The sequence below is a fragment of the Frieseomelitta varia genome, unplaced genomic scaffold (genome assembly GCF_011392965.1).
Source record: "Frieseomelitta varia isolate USP_RPSP 00005682 unplaced genomic scaffold, Fvar_1.2 scaffold_80, whole genome shotgun sequence".
In the NCBI taxonomy this organism is placed as follows: Eukaryota; Metazoa; Arthropoda; class Insecta; order Hymenoptera; family Apidae; genus Frieseomelitta; species Frieseomelitta varia.
Window position 1 is genome coordinate 142,359 of NW_025110590.1, and position 21,402 is coordinate 163,760.

Sequence of the window (21,402 nt, forward strand, 5' to 3'; positions counted from 1 at the left end):
TTTTAGATATCAAGATCCATTTCTCTCCCATTTTTTTTTTTTTTTTTTTTTATAATTGGAAAATTAATAACGAAGCGCGTTCGCCCTCGCAGCTATAGTGTCTATGTTACTTCATTAATTGGAACGTGATGCGGATGCAACGGTTGCGTTGTTGTTTTCATTAAATTTGTGCACACGTGATATCGTATCGTAATGTGATTTCCACATGGAGGATGTGCAGGGGGTAATATTGCATTAATTGCAAGCAATGGAAAAATGTAGACGATACAGGGTTGTAGCACTCGAACGCTTTATTTATTAAACTCTACAGTGGTACGAAACACGTCTCATTTTCTTTTTTAATACTTGAACCTTTTGAATTTTGTTTCTAAATGTTCAAAAAACGATTTTGTCACATTTTATAAACCAAAACAATTTCCATGCATTGTTCCTTGCCTTCAAATCTCGTGTCATTTAGATTAAAGTAAAAATTTAATAATATTCTGCAGTGATAAATATGAGATACATGAAATATTTACACTGGTATTATATCTACTATTATATGCACACTATGTGTGACGATAATAAATGTCACTTGTTGTTAAAGCGTGAACTGTTTCTTCACTGCAGTTAAACAAGTGAAAGAAAGTTTATCTTTTCGAAATTGTAAACTTCGATGATTGAATTCTTCTTTGTTACCTAGAATGAGTTTGATCGGAATGTTATATATTGTTTTCTACTGCTTCGATATTTTTAACAGTCAAATATTATGAGTTCTACCAATGATTTTTGTTACAAATACCCTTCTTAATTAGACGAAAGTGGATGAAATTTTTATGTTTGTTCCAAACGTAAAAACTTCTCGTGCTATGTAAAACAATCTTCATCCAACAAATCCTGGATCCTTGCTAACAATAACAAATTAATACAATTGCCACCCTTAAGAAAAAACATGCTAGCTGTTTCTAGTAAATTAATGTTCCTTTGTCAGTGACGAAACGAAAGAATCTACTTGTATTATATAAGAATTTATTTAATATAAACTAATTTTATTTATTATTTACTTTATTTTATTTATTTTAATTATATTAAATATAATTTTTTATTATATTTAATAAAAAATATTATTATTAATAATTAAAAATTAAAAATAATATTATATTCTTTATTATATTTAATATTATTATTAATAATTAAATTATTATTAATTATTAATAATTTAAAATAATATTATTATATTTTTTATTATATTTAAATATAAGTTAGTAATATATTTAATATTATTTAACATTAAAAAATATAATTTAGTAATACAAACTGATTGGAAAGAAGTAGACACAAGTTCAATTAGCCTGTGACAGTTATGTTGATCAACGAAACATTCAACGCCGTAAATATCTGGCGATTACTATGTCTATGTGGGTCGATTATGCGCCTTCGGTCAGCATACGTTGCGTTCCAAATGTGGGTGTCAAGTTGCATAAATAATACAACGAGGGAGAAGTGAAACGAGAGGGTATTGTAATGAAAAAGCACGGGGAACAATGGGGTGGGATGAAAGAAAGAAAAAGTGTATATTTTACCGAGTCTCTGCTAGACTCATCAGAAAGATAACCTAAAAACGTACAACACGCGGAAACGTTCCGCGACAGAAAAGTACTTTATTAGAACGTGTAGTATCTTTACGTATCGTTTGTCTCTTCTTTGCTCCTTATTTTTACTTACGTCCAACGTTTCGACAAATTCATCCCTCTTAAGAATAAAGTACCATCGAATTCGATTGATTCGATTTCATTCTGTGATTCGTACATACGCTAAAAAATTTTGGAACAAGTGATTGAATTTGTGTCGAGATTGGCAGAATTAAATTTTATTCTGTACAACGATGAACGAGAAAATACATACATTGACATTCGTGTTATAAAACGACACGTGCAATTTAAAAATATTATTATCTACGATAAATGCTAAATGTTAAATATGAAAAGTGTGTTTCTAGGAAAGTAGAAATATTTTTTCATCTGCGTTCTATAATTTTTAGAATTTCAGAAGTATTTATTATGATAAATTGTAACTGTGACACACATTGTTATAATGCAACGATGTCGAGTATTTACTTTACACGATGAACAAAACTTTAATGTCTGTAATAATATATAACATTATTTAATAATATATAATAATATATAACATATATAACAATATAATTATATAATAATATATAATAATATAATAATATATAACGTTATTGAAAAGAATTATTCATAAATAAACGAGCGTGAGATTTTTATATTTCTCGTCATTATAAATATATCAATTGTTAATGTCTTACTATATTTTTTTATTTTACATTTTATTTTATTTTTACTTAGCAACCAGCAAGTTACAGTGCGAAATGTTTATTCAAAAAAGCTTCCGACTGTTCAGATACTTGAAAAATTTAATGCGACGCGACACAACAGCGCGGCCTATTGAAATTAACAGAATAAATAAAACGTGATTTCGATGTCGTTAACACTTTTGTGGCGGCTGACGTGAATTTACGTCATTTCAAAATTCAGTCTCTGGTTGCCGTTGACGTGAATTAATGTCATTTTGTAACCACGTTCTTTTTTTTCCTTCCGTTGCCGCCGAGTTACCTATATTAAGCAGCTTTCGAGCATGTTGTTTGCTACAAAATAAATTGCCAGGCAAGAGAGAGATTTTTATAATTCTCGAATTATTTTACATCGATCGATAATTTAAAGCACAGAATAAAATTTAATTTCTTTCATTTGAACGAGATGAAAACCCTTCGATTAGGAGTAGCGAGAAATGAAGGGGAACAATTGTACAACAAATAAGTTAACTGAAGTCTCTATATCACCGGAACTAGTTTCGTTATTCTTGAAAGATAAAGAAAAGGTGCAGGAAGCGGAGAGAAATTCAAGCGTAACAAGATAATTAGATCGAGAAGGAAGGATCTGAAAATTTATTGAAGAGAAACGGTCTACGCAATGGGAAATTTCCAAGATGAAAAGAAGCTTCATTGAAGTTAATTAAGTTCACGAGCCAAGATGAGATGAGAATCAACGATCGGGGAGATTAATTTCAGAACTTGGGGCTGAAGAGTCGAAGCCGGGAGAGTCGAAAGGAAATATTGACTGTCCCCCGTCGAATATCAATTATCAGTCGGCATGTCGCGTGTACTCTCTGAATTATTTCGGAAAAGGGCGCAACAACGCAACGAAGGAGGGGGGGGGGAGGGGGAGCAAAAAACACGGCCGAAATGTCTCGTTGCACTCTTGCTAAGTGAGAATGAAATGCGAAACCTCTTGCTGAAATCCAAGTGGCTCGTGTCCTCGACATCACCGGGCTCTTGCTCGTTCTGGAAGTTAGCACATACCGGAAGTAGTGCCACTCCACACATTCTCCACACCTTCCTTTCTGTACATACCCCTTCCGCCCCTCTCTCGCGATACGATAACTTTGACGCTAATGTAATTTTCACAACCATGTATCAAATCTGCTGTTCCATTTTCTTAAATGTTACTCCTGATGATATAACAACGTTTGTTGTTTATGTCGAAATGTTGAGAATCATACACGCGTAATGAGAAAGCGATAGAAAACTCGGGAGTGCACGTTTTCCAAGGACAGAAACTGCGTTTTTACGAACGCAATACGATGTTACTTTATGAATCGAAGAAACGATGAAAATGATCAAAATATCATTATTCAAATACTTGAATATTTGAACGTTCTACATATTTAAACGTTTTGCTATTAGAATAGATGATTCGTTCTATAGCTTATACACTTTTATAAGTATTATTGTATGTTTCTACATGTATTTAATTATGTATGTATTATAAATAATAATTGTATATAATAATTACGTGTAATTATATATGTATGTTTTATACGCATTTAATTATTTTACGTATATTATGTATTTTTAATGATATTAAAATGAGATAATAATAATAATATTATTATTATTAATATAATAATAAATATAATAATACGTATAATAATAATTATTATTAATATAGTTGTTATTATTATTAATAATAATATTTAAAAATGAGATGCCAGATTTTACTAAAAAAATGACACGACAGAAACGTGATTTTCACGCGATAAAAATCTTATTAATGAACGTCTTCATAATTTAGTCACTAGAGAGTATGTATAATAATAATTATTATTAATATAGTTATTATTATTATTAATAATAATATTTAAAAATGAGATACCAGATTTTACTAAAAAAAATGACACGACAGAAACGTGATTTTCACGCGATAAAAATCTTATTAATGAACGTCTTCATAATTTAGTCACTAGAGAGTAATTATCTCGCGTGACACTGTGCTGTATTTCGTAAAAGCGCTTTATTACCAGTTTTGTCCTGGCTGCATTAATACTGTTGCAAAGCGTATGCTGATAAAATAAAAAGTATATTATCCCGAATTCCGACGTTTAACCAGAAAATGAATTTCGCGAGAATATTCAGATTTTATTTTAAACTGTAGTGTTACACACGCCTAAAAAGTAAAGCAATCACTTTGGGATTGATATATGCAATTTAATAACAAAGAAAATCTTGTTTTTTGCTATTATCAATTCAAATATATTCAGATATATTCTATGTAACGCTCTCTTCTTTTTAACAGCACTTATTCAGAATGACAAGAAATCAAGACAATGTGTTATAATAAAACACATTTATTAATATGATACTTCGTAGGTCGTAATACATGAAACAAGAAAAGTGAAGATAAACGAACAAGATTTTTATAATTTTTAATGTGTGTCTCTGCTACGTTTCCATAGTGATAACTGAACCGTGAATTTTTACGCATTTACGGGAAATTTAACGCAACGTACACGAAAAAATATATGAAACATCTGAAATACAGAATATCCATTATAATATTTAACGGACAAAAGAATTTCTTCAAGTTCAATTCTTTCAACTATATTCATGAAAATATGAATTTGTATGAACATCTTGTTCATTAAAGTCGCAAATGCGTGATTTATCCCTCGTTCCGAACTAACGCAAACTAATGCAACCAAAACTTTCTGCTAATTAATGTTGAACTGGACTATTCTATTCTATTTCCTTAATTATTAAAAACTTTCTGCTAATTAATGTTGAACTGGACTATTCTATTCTTTTTCTTCTTAATTATTAAAAACTGTATTAAACCGAGGAAACAGAATTTACTCCCCTTCTTGGAAATTGTTATTTCTGCAAAAAGAATGTACACGCTACCGGTATCCGGTGCAGTCTCTCGTCTGACTTTGTATCCGGTCTTAAATTAAATTTCAAATCGTGTCGAACGGCGGATGAAGCAGGTTCAGCCAGAAAACACTGCTAAACGACTCTTTGATAAATCAATATAGGTTAGGTTCTTGATATCTTGATATCTAGAGTGTCTGGCACACGTTGCCCTCGAACGAGAACGTAAATTGAACTTTCAGTTCTGAGAAACGACCGTAGGATATATATATATATATATATATATATATATATATATATATATGTGTGCGGAGTCAATCGCGAAAAATCTATGTACAAATCTGTCAAATTTCGGATATTTAAAACGGCAGAAAGGAAATTTTCGAACATTTTAGAGGCCTTGATTAATTTGTTGTAATTAAAATTAGTTTAATTCTGGAGTATTCCTGACTATCTCAATTATTCTCGAATATTCTTAAATATTATAATTACGGTCTTAATTAATTTGTTAAACTAGTTAAAATTAGTCCAACTCGTGGATATGCTTAAAAGAGCACATAAATGAATTGGAGAAACCGTGCAATTACATCACTATGTGTACAATGAAACGAATAAAACTTATTCTGGTTATAATAACAGTAATATAACCCAAACATATTTTGTATAGTAACTTTATAGACTTTCTGTTCTAATTTATTCGCTACTTTTCTAGTAAATGAAATATTACATTTTTTCATTAATCTGTATAATTTTAACCAACTAAATATAGATAAATGCGTATAATCCTGCTCTTTTATAAATATTGAGTGAGTTTTGAATGTGAGTGATATTTGAACATTTCTAAATTATTACAAATATGGGAAATGTATTTCGAATGAAACTCGGAGAATCTCAGGTAATTGTATGTAGCATCGTAGTTTTTAAGTTATAACTTTTAGTTGTAATGCATTTAATTATACCAGATGTAGTATTTGCCAAGTGAAGGAATACGTGAAAAGAAGAAAAATATGGTTATGGTGGGAAAAGCGTAGTTTTTCTGTTAAAAAAAAAAAAAAAAGAGTCGATCATGTCGATGGAACAGAGTTGACTGAGTTATTAATTTGTATTCGTCTTGTCTTTTATATTTAATCTCTAGATGTATGATGTAGAATTAGTATCTATTGATAAAAATAATCGTTATTATTAATATAAATGAGAGAACAACAATTGAGCAATCTTAAATAATTAACTAATTCGTTTCATACGTAATTCTCTAATTTTATTAATATTATAATATTTATTATATTATAATATTTATTAATATTTTATATAATTTATAATATTATATTATAATATTTATTAATATTTTATATAATTTTATTGATATTCAACATCTTAATCACATAAAAACTAACACGTATTTTCTTTTTATTATCGATTTATTAAGAGAATAGTATATCCAGTGATACGACGATGATTGAAATTGCAGAATAAAGGCTCTTTCCAAAAATATCCTCGCAATAATATGACGAGGAAACAATTTTGTACAAATTCAATCGAGACTCAGAATATTATTTTCATTAATTTATTTAGTACAAGGGAGAGACGATACAAACAATCGCGAGTTTCATAGCAAATTTTAAAAAGATAATGCACGAAATTCTACACACATTTCTCTACATTTCAATTTCAATGAAATGAATCATTTCAAATTGGAGCGACTCAATTGAAAATAAATGACAATTTATCACTCGGAAAGAAAACGTTCCTCAATGACAATTTTCAGAATGAAACCAAAAATTATCACCATTAAATCTAAATCTATGATTTTAAAAAAATGTTGAAATGAGAAGCCTTTCTCCTTTTAACAATCGCGAGTTCTCTTCTTCGCGCAGCAATGTTTTACCACGAAAATTTTAGGATTTTCTGAATTTTTTGTAATTTGAACCTTCATGTTCAAAGTTTTAATAAAATGGCCTTTAAAATAAGACCAATTATTTTTCGTGCGATTTTTTATTCATAAAATTATATCTTCGCTTTCGGTACCAAATTATGGATGCTAACTAAACTAGGGACTAATGTATACCTAATGCGAGTATTGTAGCCGCGACGCTCTCAACGCAGTGGAGAGATCGATGCAGTGGAGGGGATAGCGCTAACGATCAAGTAGGGGCAACGGCCGCCAGTTAGCCATCTATGCTTTAAAGTGATTGACTCGTCGTCAGCAGGGAAAGACATTGCAGAGGTTACCTCACGTTACAAAACATTATAGTCGAATAGCACTGTAAACCATCACCGTGTGAATTCTCGAGAGAGCAATCTCTGTAATCACAACAATATAATACAATTCCATTATTCACGATCTCATCGGAATCGTCTTGTTTCGGATCCACGATATTTGGTCCATCAAGTTTCATGCTGTGAGCGAGTGAAACTTGCTTTGTGACTGACTTTCAAATTTTCATCCATCTCTGGTACCTAAAACTGTTTTTCTCTTTCACTTATTCTTTCACGATGCTGTTAGGTACGCTACCTTGGCCCAAAGTACAAATTGGAAAGAATGATCCACAGTCAGTGCTAGCAGTTTCGCAACATTTCTACATCGACGAGTTCCAAAGTGGAATATCTTGCCTTGTTCGAGTGAAATTTTTGTAAAATTGCAATTTGTTGATTACACTCTTACAACGTCAAAACACCTCGCGTTATGAAAGAGAAACACTCGCTTCAGTACCATCGGGTGTACAACTGTAAGTTTCCATGAATCTTAAATTAAAGCTTAATGTGTTGGCTCGCTAAACACGCCCCGGTTCTCGGCGAGGCCTCGGCGCCACCGTGAAAAAGTTGCAAATCCCGTGAAAGAGCAACCGTTGGCGCGTTTCGTTCAATCGTTTCGGTGCCACGGCGAATGTAAGTTGCCGCGATTAACGAGTGTGTTTATTCAAACGAACGTGGCGCCTTTCTTCGATAGTAAATAAGAACCGGGTTACGTAAATCGTGCAGAACGGGCCGCAACGCGAGAGAAACAGAAGAGGGAACAAACCTTGGAAAACGAGACGCCTCCTCGTTTCCTTGTAAAAGTGAAACGGCCAAGAGGGAGGAAGACTTTTTCGTCGTTTCGTTTCTTTTCTGCCGCGCGCGAATAAAACACCGTCAGAGAGATGGTCTCGTTCTTTTTTCTTCCTTCTTTTTCTTCTTCTTCTTCTTCTTTTTTTTTTTATTATTTCGCTATTGTCACTTCATAAAAGTAAGAGGAAGGAACGGTGGATATTTTTCTCTTTATTCCCCCCGTTTCTTTCGCCTCGCGAGAGTGAAACGCTAAAGCAGAAACACCTTGGTCGTTAATTTCCTTCGCGCGTCGCAGGTGTGTACGTACGTACACGATATGTAAAGTTGCAGGGACCTTTTCTTTTTTTTTATAGTTCCAAGTCCCTGTTTGTTGACGATGAAACGTGGAAAAAACGCACAGCCTCGGACGAGATCCACTTTTGTTTCAGCTTTCGGTGGCGCGAGAGACGCGGCACAATTTACTCGAGTCGATCCGACTTTTTTTCCGATTGGACTTTACTCTTCATTCCTTTTTTTTTCCTTTTTTCAGAAATTGATAGCACCAAATCAAACTCGAAACTTATGTGACAGCTTTTCAAATTGGGACGTACGTGACTTAGTGTCTTTTTTTTTTTTTTTTTTGAATGGGACGTATGTATGTCCTAGTAAAGTTAAATAGAATGAAATACTTTCGATCTTTCATTGTGCAATAGATCATTCGCGCAATCAAATGGAATGGTGTAAAAAATTTGAAACACGAGGCTTCGGAACTTTATTTGCCGTGTATTTGCTGATAAAGTTACTGATAAACAACAGAAAACTAATAAATGGGAGTTCTGTGAATGTTGTGATTTGAAATATATTCAAATATTGGAATGTACTGATAGTAATGTAAAAGTCATTTAAACAAGATGTAAGTTGTAAGTTGAAAGATAAGAATTTTTAGAAAATCTCTGCATTACCTAACTAAAGATTATTGTATTGTCACGTTCTTTCATTTTCGTGGTCACTAATTAAAAATAATAATATATGGTCAAGTAAACGAGAAAAAATATAAAACAACACACACTCGCGTGACACATATTCTCTTATCAGACATTTATTATTATTATTAGAATTAATCTTTCAATTTTTCACTGATACAAAGACTACAAAATAGAACTTTAAACTGTTCAGCTTCCAAATTTATAATTTAATCGGACGTTCGAATCATACTAAATTTTCCCACGTTGCAGAAAATCGAAACGCGAGGAAAATAACAAAATTTCTTTTTTGATTGATTCTATCCTTCATATCGAGTATAATGCTCGACTGAATAAAACAATAAGTTATAAGTTCGTTGGCAGGAAAGTCGAGAGTTTGAAAGGAGAAAACTCCCAAGTTGTTTTATTACACGATGGCAAATAGCGCATCAAAGCGAATCACGGGATCGAAATCAAATTCCCCGTGCTTTCGTTATCCCGGGTTTAAACTTGGGTTGAACGTAACAGGAGGGAACTGTTGGTTAACTGTTGTGTCGCTACGTCGCTTTACAATAAGGCTTATCTGCAGGAAGTTGGACAATCGAGTCATCTGGTCAGTTTCACCGCCGAAACCTTTTCCTACAAGACGTCGTTCGCCCTCTTAACGAAATTTATGATCTGACAACCAGAGCGACACGGTCCCCGAACTTACCCCGGGGCTTTCAAGATGTGGCCTTTTCAGGCGCGTTCAGAGAGAACGATTTAATCGGGAACGAGTTAAGTCAGTTTCGCGTGTATACGTGTGTCCTCCACAATGACGTTTCGGAGAAACTGTAAATACGTGAGTGAACGTCGAATTCGATTTCAATATAAACAGATTGATTATTAATATATCGCGTACTTGCAACGAGAATGACTTAATTCGTAAGAAAAAATAAAAAAATGCATTAACAATACATTGATCGAGAGAATCGATAGTTGTTCGCGAAAGTATTCGAATACTTACACGAATATAACATTTAACATGTTTAGGAACTTTATATTTTATTAAGACTTTGTGCTTTGTATTTTAATACTGTAATACTTTTAATAGTTTAATATTGCATTATTGTATTTTACTATAATACTTTTAATACTTTAATATTAGATTATTAATACTATAATACTTTTAATACTTCAATATTACATTATTAATACTATAATACTTTTAATACTTTAATATTACATTATTATAATATTATATTTTACATTTTGTATTTATTTATTATAATATTTATAATATTAAATACTTTAATACTTTAATATTAAGTTATTGTATTTTACTATAATACTTTCAATACTTCAATATTACATTATTAATACTATAATACTTTTAATACTTTAATATTACATTATTATAATATTATATTTTATATTTTATATTTATTTATAATATTTATAATATTAAATACTTTAATACTTTAATATTACGTTACTGTATTTTACTATAATACTTTTAATACTTCAATATTACATTATTAATACTATAATACTTTTAATACTTTAATATTACATTATTAATACTATAATACTTTTAATACTTTAATATTACATTATTAATACTATAATACTTTTAATACTTTAATATTACATTATTAATACTATAATACTTTTAATACTTTAATATTACATTATTAATACTATAATACTTTTAATACTTTAATATTACATTATTAATACTATAATACTTTTAATACTTTAATATTACATTATTATAATATTATATTTTACATTTTACATTTATTTATTATAATATTTATAATATTAAATATTATATAACATATAATATTTATTTTTTATATTTTACATTTTAATATTATAATATTATATATCATGTTATAATACTTTTAATACTTTTGGAAACTTTTAAATTTAATTTCGAAACAATTTAACATTTTACATTCAATATGAATCATATCAATTATATCTACATTAATTGTCAATTGTGTCAATTCATTCTTTTTCATAGTTAACGTAAGAACTTTTATGCACACATTATACAATAATATTCATTTTTCAGAAAAATACTCTAATTTACTACGTCAATTCTATTATACCAATATTAACTCAATATTCACCGAGACCATTTTTAATACTTATTATATACGTATTTAAAATGGTTCTACTTCAGAGATTCCACTAAATCCAGAAACCTAAATTAAGTGAAAATAAACGACAGGAACAATGAAGCTACCAAGTATTTATTAAATGTTATACTGCATTATTTTATTCACTATTTTATATAAAAGTTTTCAATGAATATATTTAAGATATTTATAATATTTATGCGATATTTATAATTCTAAATCAACCTATTTTATCTAAATCAGCAAATTTTTCGTCTATTTAAAATCGTTGGTTTTATACTTCTCCGGAATTAAATTTACGCAATGCAAAGCGACAACGAAACGTTTCTTGCAAATTGAAGTTCGTCTGAATCGTTTTCATATGTAAAAATTATCGTTAAACGTGCATAAATTTTTATTTTCGTATTATAAATTCGTGTCAATTTGCAGAGCAGAAAGATTGAAAGACGTTGCTCGAGAACATTGGAAACGTATAAATACGCTCATATACGTACACACGTGTACGAGCGTTCATGCACGTGTTTCACATAAAAGTACACCCTGGGAGAAAGAGATATATACTCAAAATATCGGCGAAATGATATAAAAGAAGAGAGAGAGAGAGAGAAGACTTGGGAAATAAATTCAACCAAACGAAACTACTGCTCCCCGGCGATTCCTTAGTGCCATTTCCATTTTATTGACATTTTATGTCGCAACCAACCAGAGGACGAGAACGTCTCACGCGTGTTTCACGAATTCAGAATCAAAGATAAAAGACGAGAAAGCAAAATGTTGGCTGTCGCGTATCACGACAGTTAAACCGATAACATTTCGAGAACAAGCCGAGGGAGCTCATGATAAATCGTGCAGCGTAATAGTACCGCGCATTTATCACAACTGGAGAATGGCCATCAAACGAAAACGCAGAACGGGTTCAGGCTCCCAGAAGCTCCTCAAATCGCAATCAGTCGCAGCGCGCTTCGGCGCGAGAGTTTCGCGTAATGCGAAAACCTTTCTTTCCTGTTTTTTTTTTTTTTTTTTCCTCCGAGCAGAACGAAGTCTTAACTCGATTTTCTGTTTCTTCGCGAAACATCCGTGCAGAGTGGAGGACGCGCCACGAGCATTATACGTATTATGAGCATTCCCCACTCTTCCCTTTGTCTTGTAGTTAGCAATTCCCTTCGCGATTCCCTCTGCTCGGTGAATCGAGTTTTCAAGCTTTTTTCTCGAATCGTTCCCGTCCGCGAGAAACTCGGGCAAGCATGACAACGAGAATGTTGATAATATAGAGAGAGAGTAGATTTTTTTCATTTTTCGAAGTAACCAAAAGTAGAAAAAGTAGAAAATATTTTGTGACCGATTCAAAGATGTATTTGCGTAGGTGCGCGTGAAAATATTCGGACGTTTGTAAATAAATAGTTATAGTACATTAAGTGTATATTATGTACATTATATATGTGTTAAATGTATATTATGTATATTTTATACGTGTTAAATGTATATTATGTATGTTATATATGTGTTAAATGTATATTAGGTATATTATATACGTGTTAAATGTATATTACGTATATTTTATTTGTGTTAAATGTATATTATATATATTTTATATGTGTTATATAATATATATAAATATATATTATGTACATTATATATGTGTTAAATATATATATTATGTATATTATATATGTGTTAAATGTACATTACGTATAATATATATGTGTTAAATGTATATTATGTATATTATATATGTGTTAAATGTATATTATGTATATTATATATACATATAATACACAACATATATGTATGTATATATGTTGTGTATTATATATGTGTTAGGTGTATATTATGTGTATATATATATATATACGTGTTGGGTATATGTATATTATACAGGTTATACAAAACATACATAATTGTATTAGTCAAAAGCTTAAAATAAACCGAAAAATAATGTTCATATACGTAGAAATTACAAAATATTTAATCAATAAGATGATTCAATAGTCATAACTAGAAGTCTTATTGATACTACTGACTTCACATTTAACATTTACTACACGTATATTAATTTTTTATTGAGCACATATATATTTGCAATAAATGTCTTGGAACTCTTATATACATTTTTAAATTGGTTTCAAATTTTATATAATACATAATATTAATCATAACTGTCGTTTCATTATACTGCTGTGATGATATCATACAGTTATAACTAATAATAACTATTATAAAAATTATAACTACTACAACAAATATTATCAAACGCTGAATATGTTGTATACTAATTTTTTATTAGGCAGTATATGTTTTATATTATTTCAATTAGCCCCTCATTACAGTATTATAACGTACAGTAATATTTCAAAATGTTTTATATAAATTTCTTTATACAGTACAGAATATTCTACTGTACGTGAAATATATATTTCCTGTACGTAAAAATTCATCAGGGGTATATGTTTCAATACCTAATTGCTCTCGCAATGCTTCGTGTAGTGGCTTACAGTTAAAATCGGTCACATGATTTATGGTTTACGATGATGAATGAAATACTTAAAGCATAGGTTAGATTCCACTGAATTTATTTAGGTCAGCGATGTCGAAAGCCGAATGAAGAATTTAATTTCTTCACGCCCTTGGCCACATACGTATGCGGACTATAAAAAAAACTTTCATTCGCGAAACCGTTACAAAAATAGTTGTTTCCTCGAAATTCTGAAATGCGAACTTCGTTTTCTCATTTCGTGCTTATTTTCTTTATTCGCCAAAAATAAAATGAAATTAAATTAAATTTCTTTGTTACAACTGAAATTAAAAATTCCGTCCCCGAGGTGGTTAAGATTCAAAATTTTCAAGCAAGAAGAAAATCTGCACGTTTAAGAGTTAAATCTGGAAATAGCAATGTCTGAATATTATGAGAGCTATGAACGCTTTGCGTAAAAATGCAAAGCAAATTAGAGATTTTTGATACATCTCGATTTTAACAGGACAACGATTTCGAGCTTAATATTCCAAGTATCGTTAGAAACGGCATTTCTGAAAATCATAAGTCTAAAAGATATTTCAATTTGACTCTTACTAGGCTCATATGAAAAAGGATAGACTATTTCTCGTTTCTCACGAATGAATTAAAGTTAAAAACTAATCATTGTTAGACGTAATTGTTTCAATACATTTCTTTCTAGGAAACGAAGGAAATACCAATGATTTTTTTAAAAAATTGCAGTATTTATCACTTTTAGCCAAGTGACGTATTTTCTTCGACAACAAAAATAACGGAGATATTAAAGTAGACGAGATGAAAGGGGGGGGAAAAAAAAAAGAACACCCTGTATAACAAGTTACATTTGATTCAGTAATTAAATAAGATTTATTCAGATGGTTTCGAAACGGTACGTTTCACGGACAAATTAAAAAGTTTGTTCGTTACGTTTATATTTTATATTTTAAAGCATCGCCAGGCGAGCTTTTCGCGGAGGAGAGTCATACATAGTTGTTCAACCGCGAAGTATTCTAGTTACGTTCCCAATGAAACTATGCATTCCATCGTCTTTTGCAAGAGGATACGTCTATACAGAAACGAATAACGCTCTGAAATGTGATTCGTTTGCGTAAATTGTTTCATTCGAATAAAACTGTCTAATTTTCAATTTAGCACTTTGTACTGCGTGGCTTTCTCACATTATGAATTCTTTCGTAATAACGTTAATTCTACATTCACTTTCAAGCGATGATGCTTCGCCAAAAAATACTTGTTATTTTTAGATATATATTCTTCTAATAAAATTTCTTTTCCATCAAACCTGTTTCTAATAACCAATTTCTTAAAATGCATACTATATGTACAAAGAAACATTTATAAAAAAATATATTAAAATTTCTAGCTATATAATAATATAATAATAATAATAATAATATATAATTTCTGAATGTCTTAAAATTGATATAATTAATATAATTTTAAAAATTGGATTAAAATTTCTAGATATGTAATAATATAATAATAATATAGTATATAATAGCATAAATATATAATTTCTGAATGTCTCAAAATTGATATAGTTAATATAATTTTAGAAAAAAACATTGGATTAAAATTTCTAGATATATAATAATATAAATATATAATTTCTGAATGTCTCAAAATTGATATAATTAATACAATTTTACAAAAAAAAAAAAAAAAAAATTGGATTAAAATTTCTAGATATATAATAATATAATAATAATATAATATATGATAATATAAATATATAATTTCTGAATGTCTTAAAATTGATATAATTAATATAATTTTACAAAAAAAAAATTGGATTAAAATTTCTAGATATATAATAATATAATAATAATATAATATATAATTTCTGAATGTCTTAAAATTGATATAATTTATAAAATTGATATAATTAATATAATTTTACAAAGAAAAATTGGATTAAAATTTCTAGATATATAATAATACAATAATAATATAATATATAATAATATAAATATATAATTTCTGAATGTCTTAAAATTGATATAATTAGTATAATTTTTCAAACAAAAAAATTGGATTAAAATTTGCAGGCGTTAGTATACCTTTTCAGTAAGGTCAATTAAATCTCTAAATGTATTTAAACACGTACATATATGTACGTAAATATAGTTTTATAAAATTGAAATTGCTTTTAAAATCTCGTCCTTTGGTTTTTCAACGTTTTGAATCGAAAATGGAAATATCCGTGCAACTCGATAAAGTGAACTAGTGTAAATAGTGTATTTTGCGAATGTGTAAAATTATGCATATGTATACATATATATTAATGGCGGATTTTACAAACAATGATTTGGAATATCATTGAGTATTTAGTGACCGAATACTGCTGTTAAATAATATTTATGAAGCGACTGTCAGCGAATTTAATACGATTGACATTTGATGTTTTCATGATGTTTTATTTGTCAACTATTTTACTACCAACAAATAGATTGTACATGAAACTCAACTATGAATAATCATTCAACTCGAATACATTTCTCTTGAAACTTGAAATTTTCACCTAACGAAGTTAAAGTTTCAAACATTAACACAGGTTTCTGAAAATACACAACCCGTCATTTGTGTGAAAAATTTTTGTCTGTCAAGTACAAAAGTGAAAAATAAATCAAAAGATTATTAACAACGGCCGATTTCGAACTTGTACTGAATCTGGTGGATCAGTAAAATCTTACTGATCTTCGGGCAGCGAATAGTTTTGTATGCATGGAGGTCAGAGGTCAGATTTGATTCAATAATTGATTCAGTCGGATTTGATTCCATCATCGGAAATTTTAACTTCGTTATTCAAATATTCAGTTGTACGAATATATATTCTTACTAATTTGTCTCTTAATTAATTCAATAAATATCATTATTGTATTATTATCAACACATTTCTGTATTTAATGAATCCGTCGTCTTTGTCTAATAGTTACGAAGAAGATTGTAAATGTTGAAACTTAAATTAACTACTTTGTATCTAACTATGAACGAATATTTGTTTATAAAGAGAAAAAGTTCTGATTACAGCGTATCTTTCTGTCGAAAATCATCTGACTAGATGTACACACTAGATGTCTTCCACCAAACGTAATTTACATGAAGAAATTTTAAACATTTTTGTAAAAATCGTATCGCAGTGTTACGTGTCATTCCATTATGCTTCGAATTGTAAGTAAATATTCCCAAGTTCCTAAAAAATAACACATTCGCTGTGAAATTCTTGCGAAATTGACTTTTATTCGAATTAGAACTCTCATAAGTACACGAGACGTCTCGTCCGTGACACGAACGACATTGTGTCGCGGGATGACTCGTCCGTAGTGTCGTGTGATCGATATTACGTCGCGAGATATCTCGTCGTTGCCGTTGCCAAGGGGTTAAGAACAGCTCGAGCGATGCAGTGGATGCACAGTGATCTTCAAACACAACGACATACGTGTCGCGGGCAACGAAAGACAGTGACACTCGGTACTCGAAACTCAACGATTCTGTCGCGCTTTCCAAGAAACGTCACGGACTAAACGTTGAATCGCAGATCGAACATCAAACGGACATCACAAATATACGAAAAACAGCCAGACTGCACAATTTTCCTTCCCTCCAATGGACGTTTTCTTCCTCATTTGCCCTCGTAATTGAACGAAAGAAAAAAAAAAAAAAAGCGCCACGTTCGCAGTCTATTCACGAAAAATTATTAGTATGTACACTCCGCGATAAAAATATAATAGCACACTGTATAAATATAAAATTTTTTAACTTTTGAAGCAATATATTGCATTGCTTTTAGAATTATATATTATAATATTAGTAATTATATTAGTAATTATGTAAGTATTATACTAATAATTATATTAGTAATTATATAAGTATTATATTAGTAATTATATAATTATATAAGTAATATATTAGTAATTATATAAGTATTATATTAGTAATTATATAAGTACTATAATAAGTAATTATATAAGTATTATATTAGTAATTATATAAGTACTATAATAAGTAATTATATAAGTAATTATATAAGTATTATATTAGTAATTATATTAGTAATTATATAAGTATTATATTAGTAATTATATTAGTAATTATATAAGTCTTATAATATTTATTACGAAAAGAATAAATTTTATTCTACAATATTGACAAATCGGTGCGTCAAAAAAATAGCACATTTAAAACGACTCATTATCTATAGAAGTATATTATTTTAATATTTTGTTGCTTCACCTTTTGCTTGTATTACTACTAGTAAACGGTTTGGTAAGGATTTAAATAATTTTTTAACAAATTTTTGCCTTAAAGATCGCCAGTTTTGCTCGATGCAATTTTTTAACTACCTGAACGGTCTGAAATTGTCTTCCCTTAGCATGTACTGATCTCGATAATTGTGCCCAACAATTCTCGATGCTGTTCAAATCTGGCGATCATTGACTGACCATTGTAAAATTTGAATATTTTCCTGTGTAAAGTACTATTTCACAATCCTTGCCGTACGAACAATTTTTACTGCATGTTTTTCCAACTGTTCATCTATTAAAGTAATATAATGTGAACTTTCCATTTTTCCACTCATAAACTTAATTTCCGTGTTTCCATAATATCCAATTTCAGCCCACACCATTACTCCTCCACCACCTGCTTGTCGATGACTTAAAATCTGTGGTTCTTTACGCAAATCACGAAAATAAGATCGATATCCATCCGGATCCATCTAATGTAAGTCTCTTTTCATCACTAAAAATTACTTTTCGCCATTTTTTCATTTAATGGATAAATTTTCCAGCAAATTGTAAATGTGCTTCTTTATGCTGTTTCGTTAGCTGTATCAATTTCTTGCGTTATATATACTTACATTCTTTTATAATACGTTGTACATTATGTACTTTAGTATTTACGCCAGCTTCTGCTGCAATTTCTCTTACAGTACCCGCAGAATTTGACGCAATTTTTTAAATTGCACGACGATCAGAGGTCACTTTTGGACGTTCTGCGCTTTTCTTTTCCCCATGTCTTTCTTCGTTTCTTTAAAAGATTATACATTACTTTGCGACTGTGATTTAAAAATTTTTGCAATAGAACACCTTTCCTTACGTAAATTTTGAATTATCGCTATTTCACAGTCATTTAATTTCTCACCACGACCCATTGTTATTGATTTCATAAAATTTTGAAACTAAAACTCTTACAATGTTAAGTATTTGCTCGTGCGAACAGTTTGACGACACATTGCATTAACTGGAGAAACAAAACACTTTGAAAGTGTGCTGTCATTTTGACGCGGCGGTCAGCACTAATGTTTTCAGATCAACATAAACTCAGTAAGCAAAAAAGAAGACGTACAATCCATTGCTTTGACTGAAAAATGGATATACAGTGAGATACAAAATTGAGTCGATAATAATAATAAATTTTTAAGAAAAATATTTTTCATTGTCAAATAAAGTATAAAAACATGAAAATAAACTTGACTGTCTGATTCTTTATAGTTTTAGGAACTGAAGGAAAAATAGCATCCCACTGTATAATAAAAAAAACTGCTATTATTTAATTACATTTGCGCAAATTAATAAAATTACTTATTGTTAGTGTGCTATCTCTTTGTCGCGGAGTGTAGTTACGAAAAGCTGTGGAAACTCGAAATCTCGGACGGTGATAATGTAGCAACTCGTCGCAATGAAATAACATTCTAATGGGAGGCAGCAGTATTGGATGAAAACGGATCGAGTTTTTGCAATAACGAAATGAGAGTCGAACTGGACTTTAATTTTTATTACGAACGAGAAAAGCGATAATGTTTCGACTACGATCCACGTTCCCAGGAAACACGTATATTTAATATTGATGTTCCTTAAATCAGCCGGGGACGTGGATAACGAATGGTTCTACCGACCGAAAGTGTTCGGGAAAAGGGTGTTCGATCGGTTTCAACTGTTATCCGACGTGAAATGCCCACGAGGAAACTCTCAGCTTTCGTGTTTTACTGCTCCCTCCTTGTGCTTTTGCTTCGTTAATGAGAGCAATCCAACAGGATGTGATACACGTGTATATGTATACACATTTTCTTTAACGAAGTATGAAACGTTACGCCGCCGTTACTTCACCGGGTACTCCGCTGCGCCACAATTTTCGAACGTAGGAAGTTTTTTTCGTTTACTTTCCGCTCCGTAATAATTTGTACGATTTCAGTAATGATCCATTAAGTATGAACATTATTTACGTCACGTGCAGTTGTGTGTACGCTCTCCGCGTTAGAGGCTGTTCCCATTCGAATTTCACGTTTCGCGGGTTTTGGTCTCGAAAATTAAACTTCAGTTTTGTGGAATATCGTAAAAAAAAAAAAAAGGGAAGCGAAAACTTTCGTCGCAAAGTTTAATTTTATTTCGATTTTAGACAGTTCCAAGCGAATTTTAATTATCGGTTCTAACGTTCTAACGTTTGTTGTAATTGTCGCCTTCGGTCACAGCGAATGTCGTAAGTAACAAAAAAAAAAAAAAAAAAAGAAAAGTAATTCGAATTTACTATGATACTCTTTCTGACGGTGAAGCTTAATTCCATTTCGTCGTTGTTAATTCGCCGATTCGATAAACTGCCGACATTAAATTTCAATTTCGTTAAAACTATTCACAATTAATACTCAAAGTAAATCAATCTATAAACATTCAAAAAATTTCTTAAATAAAACGACGATGACGTGAAAGCTACATTTGAATATTTTTCTCATATGAATTTAGATCGAGACGTTGTGCAGCGAAGGCATGCAGTAATGAATAAAAGATTTGGGAAAAATACAACTTCTAAAACGATCAACGATGATGACGATTCAAAAGATTTCGTTCAGGTGATATATAAGGAAGTCATCCGCGATAATGCTCGACCTCACGTACAGCGTAAGTTACGATTCATGAACAACACGAGCTCAAATACGAAATTATGTTACATCTATATCATATTTTCTTCGGTATTTCTTCGACAGATGACGATTTTTTTTCAAGTGTCTAAATCGTTTCGCGAAATACTTTTGAAGAATGCGGAGATGAAAGATGTTTTTGAAAGATCTCACGGTATCAAGAAATATGAATTTGATGGAAATAAGATGTCGGTATATTTTTGATAGACCATATCGAACAAAATTACGATCTGATTCGTTCAGACATTGTAAATCTTAACAGACATCACTCTTCCACGTCTCTGAATTATTATAATCGAGAGACAAAACTGTTCGGTTAATAAAATCTTTGGATAACAGAGATGGTCTTGTCTACGTGTCTAAATTAAGATCAAGAATATCGCTTCTTCTTTCGAGTGACATTTCTTTCGTTTGCTGAATTATCTAACTTCTTCGTAAGAGTCATCTGGCTTCTGTATTCATACTTCAATGTGATAAACTTTATATTTTACACTTTGAACCAGCAACGTGATTATTGGCGTGCGGCAAATAATTTCATAATTGCTATTAAATTAATAATATGTAATTAATTAAATATATTTTAACGTGATTATTTTATATTTGTGTCAATAAATAAACTCTGGATTTTAATTTATTTTTCAAGCGTGCTGCAAAATTTC

The 21,402-nt window shown here is 30.3% G+C and overlaps 1 protein-coding gene across 1 annotated transcript in view; it reads right to left on the bottom strand.

The window, feature by feature from the left end:
* Positions 1-18,547, bottom strand: part of LOC122536114 (limbic system-associated membrane protein-like) — a 50,237-nt gene extending 31,690 nt beyond the window's left edge. The window contains exon 1 of the mRNA XM_043668199.1: positions 18,331-18,547. Within this exon, the coding sequence (XP_043524134.1) occupies positions 18,331-18,547 (217 nt within the window). The remainder of the gene's footprint in view (positions 1-18,330) is intronic.
* Positions 18,548-21,402: the final 2,855 nt, after the last annotated feature.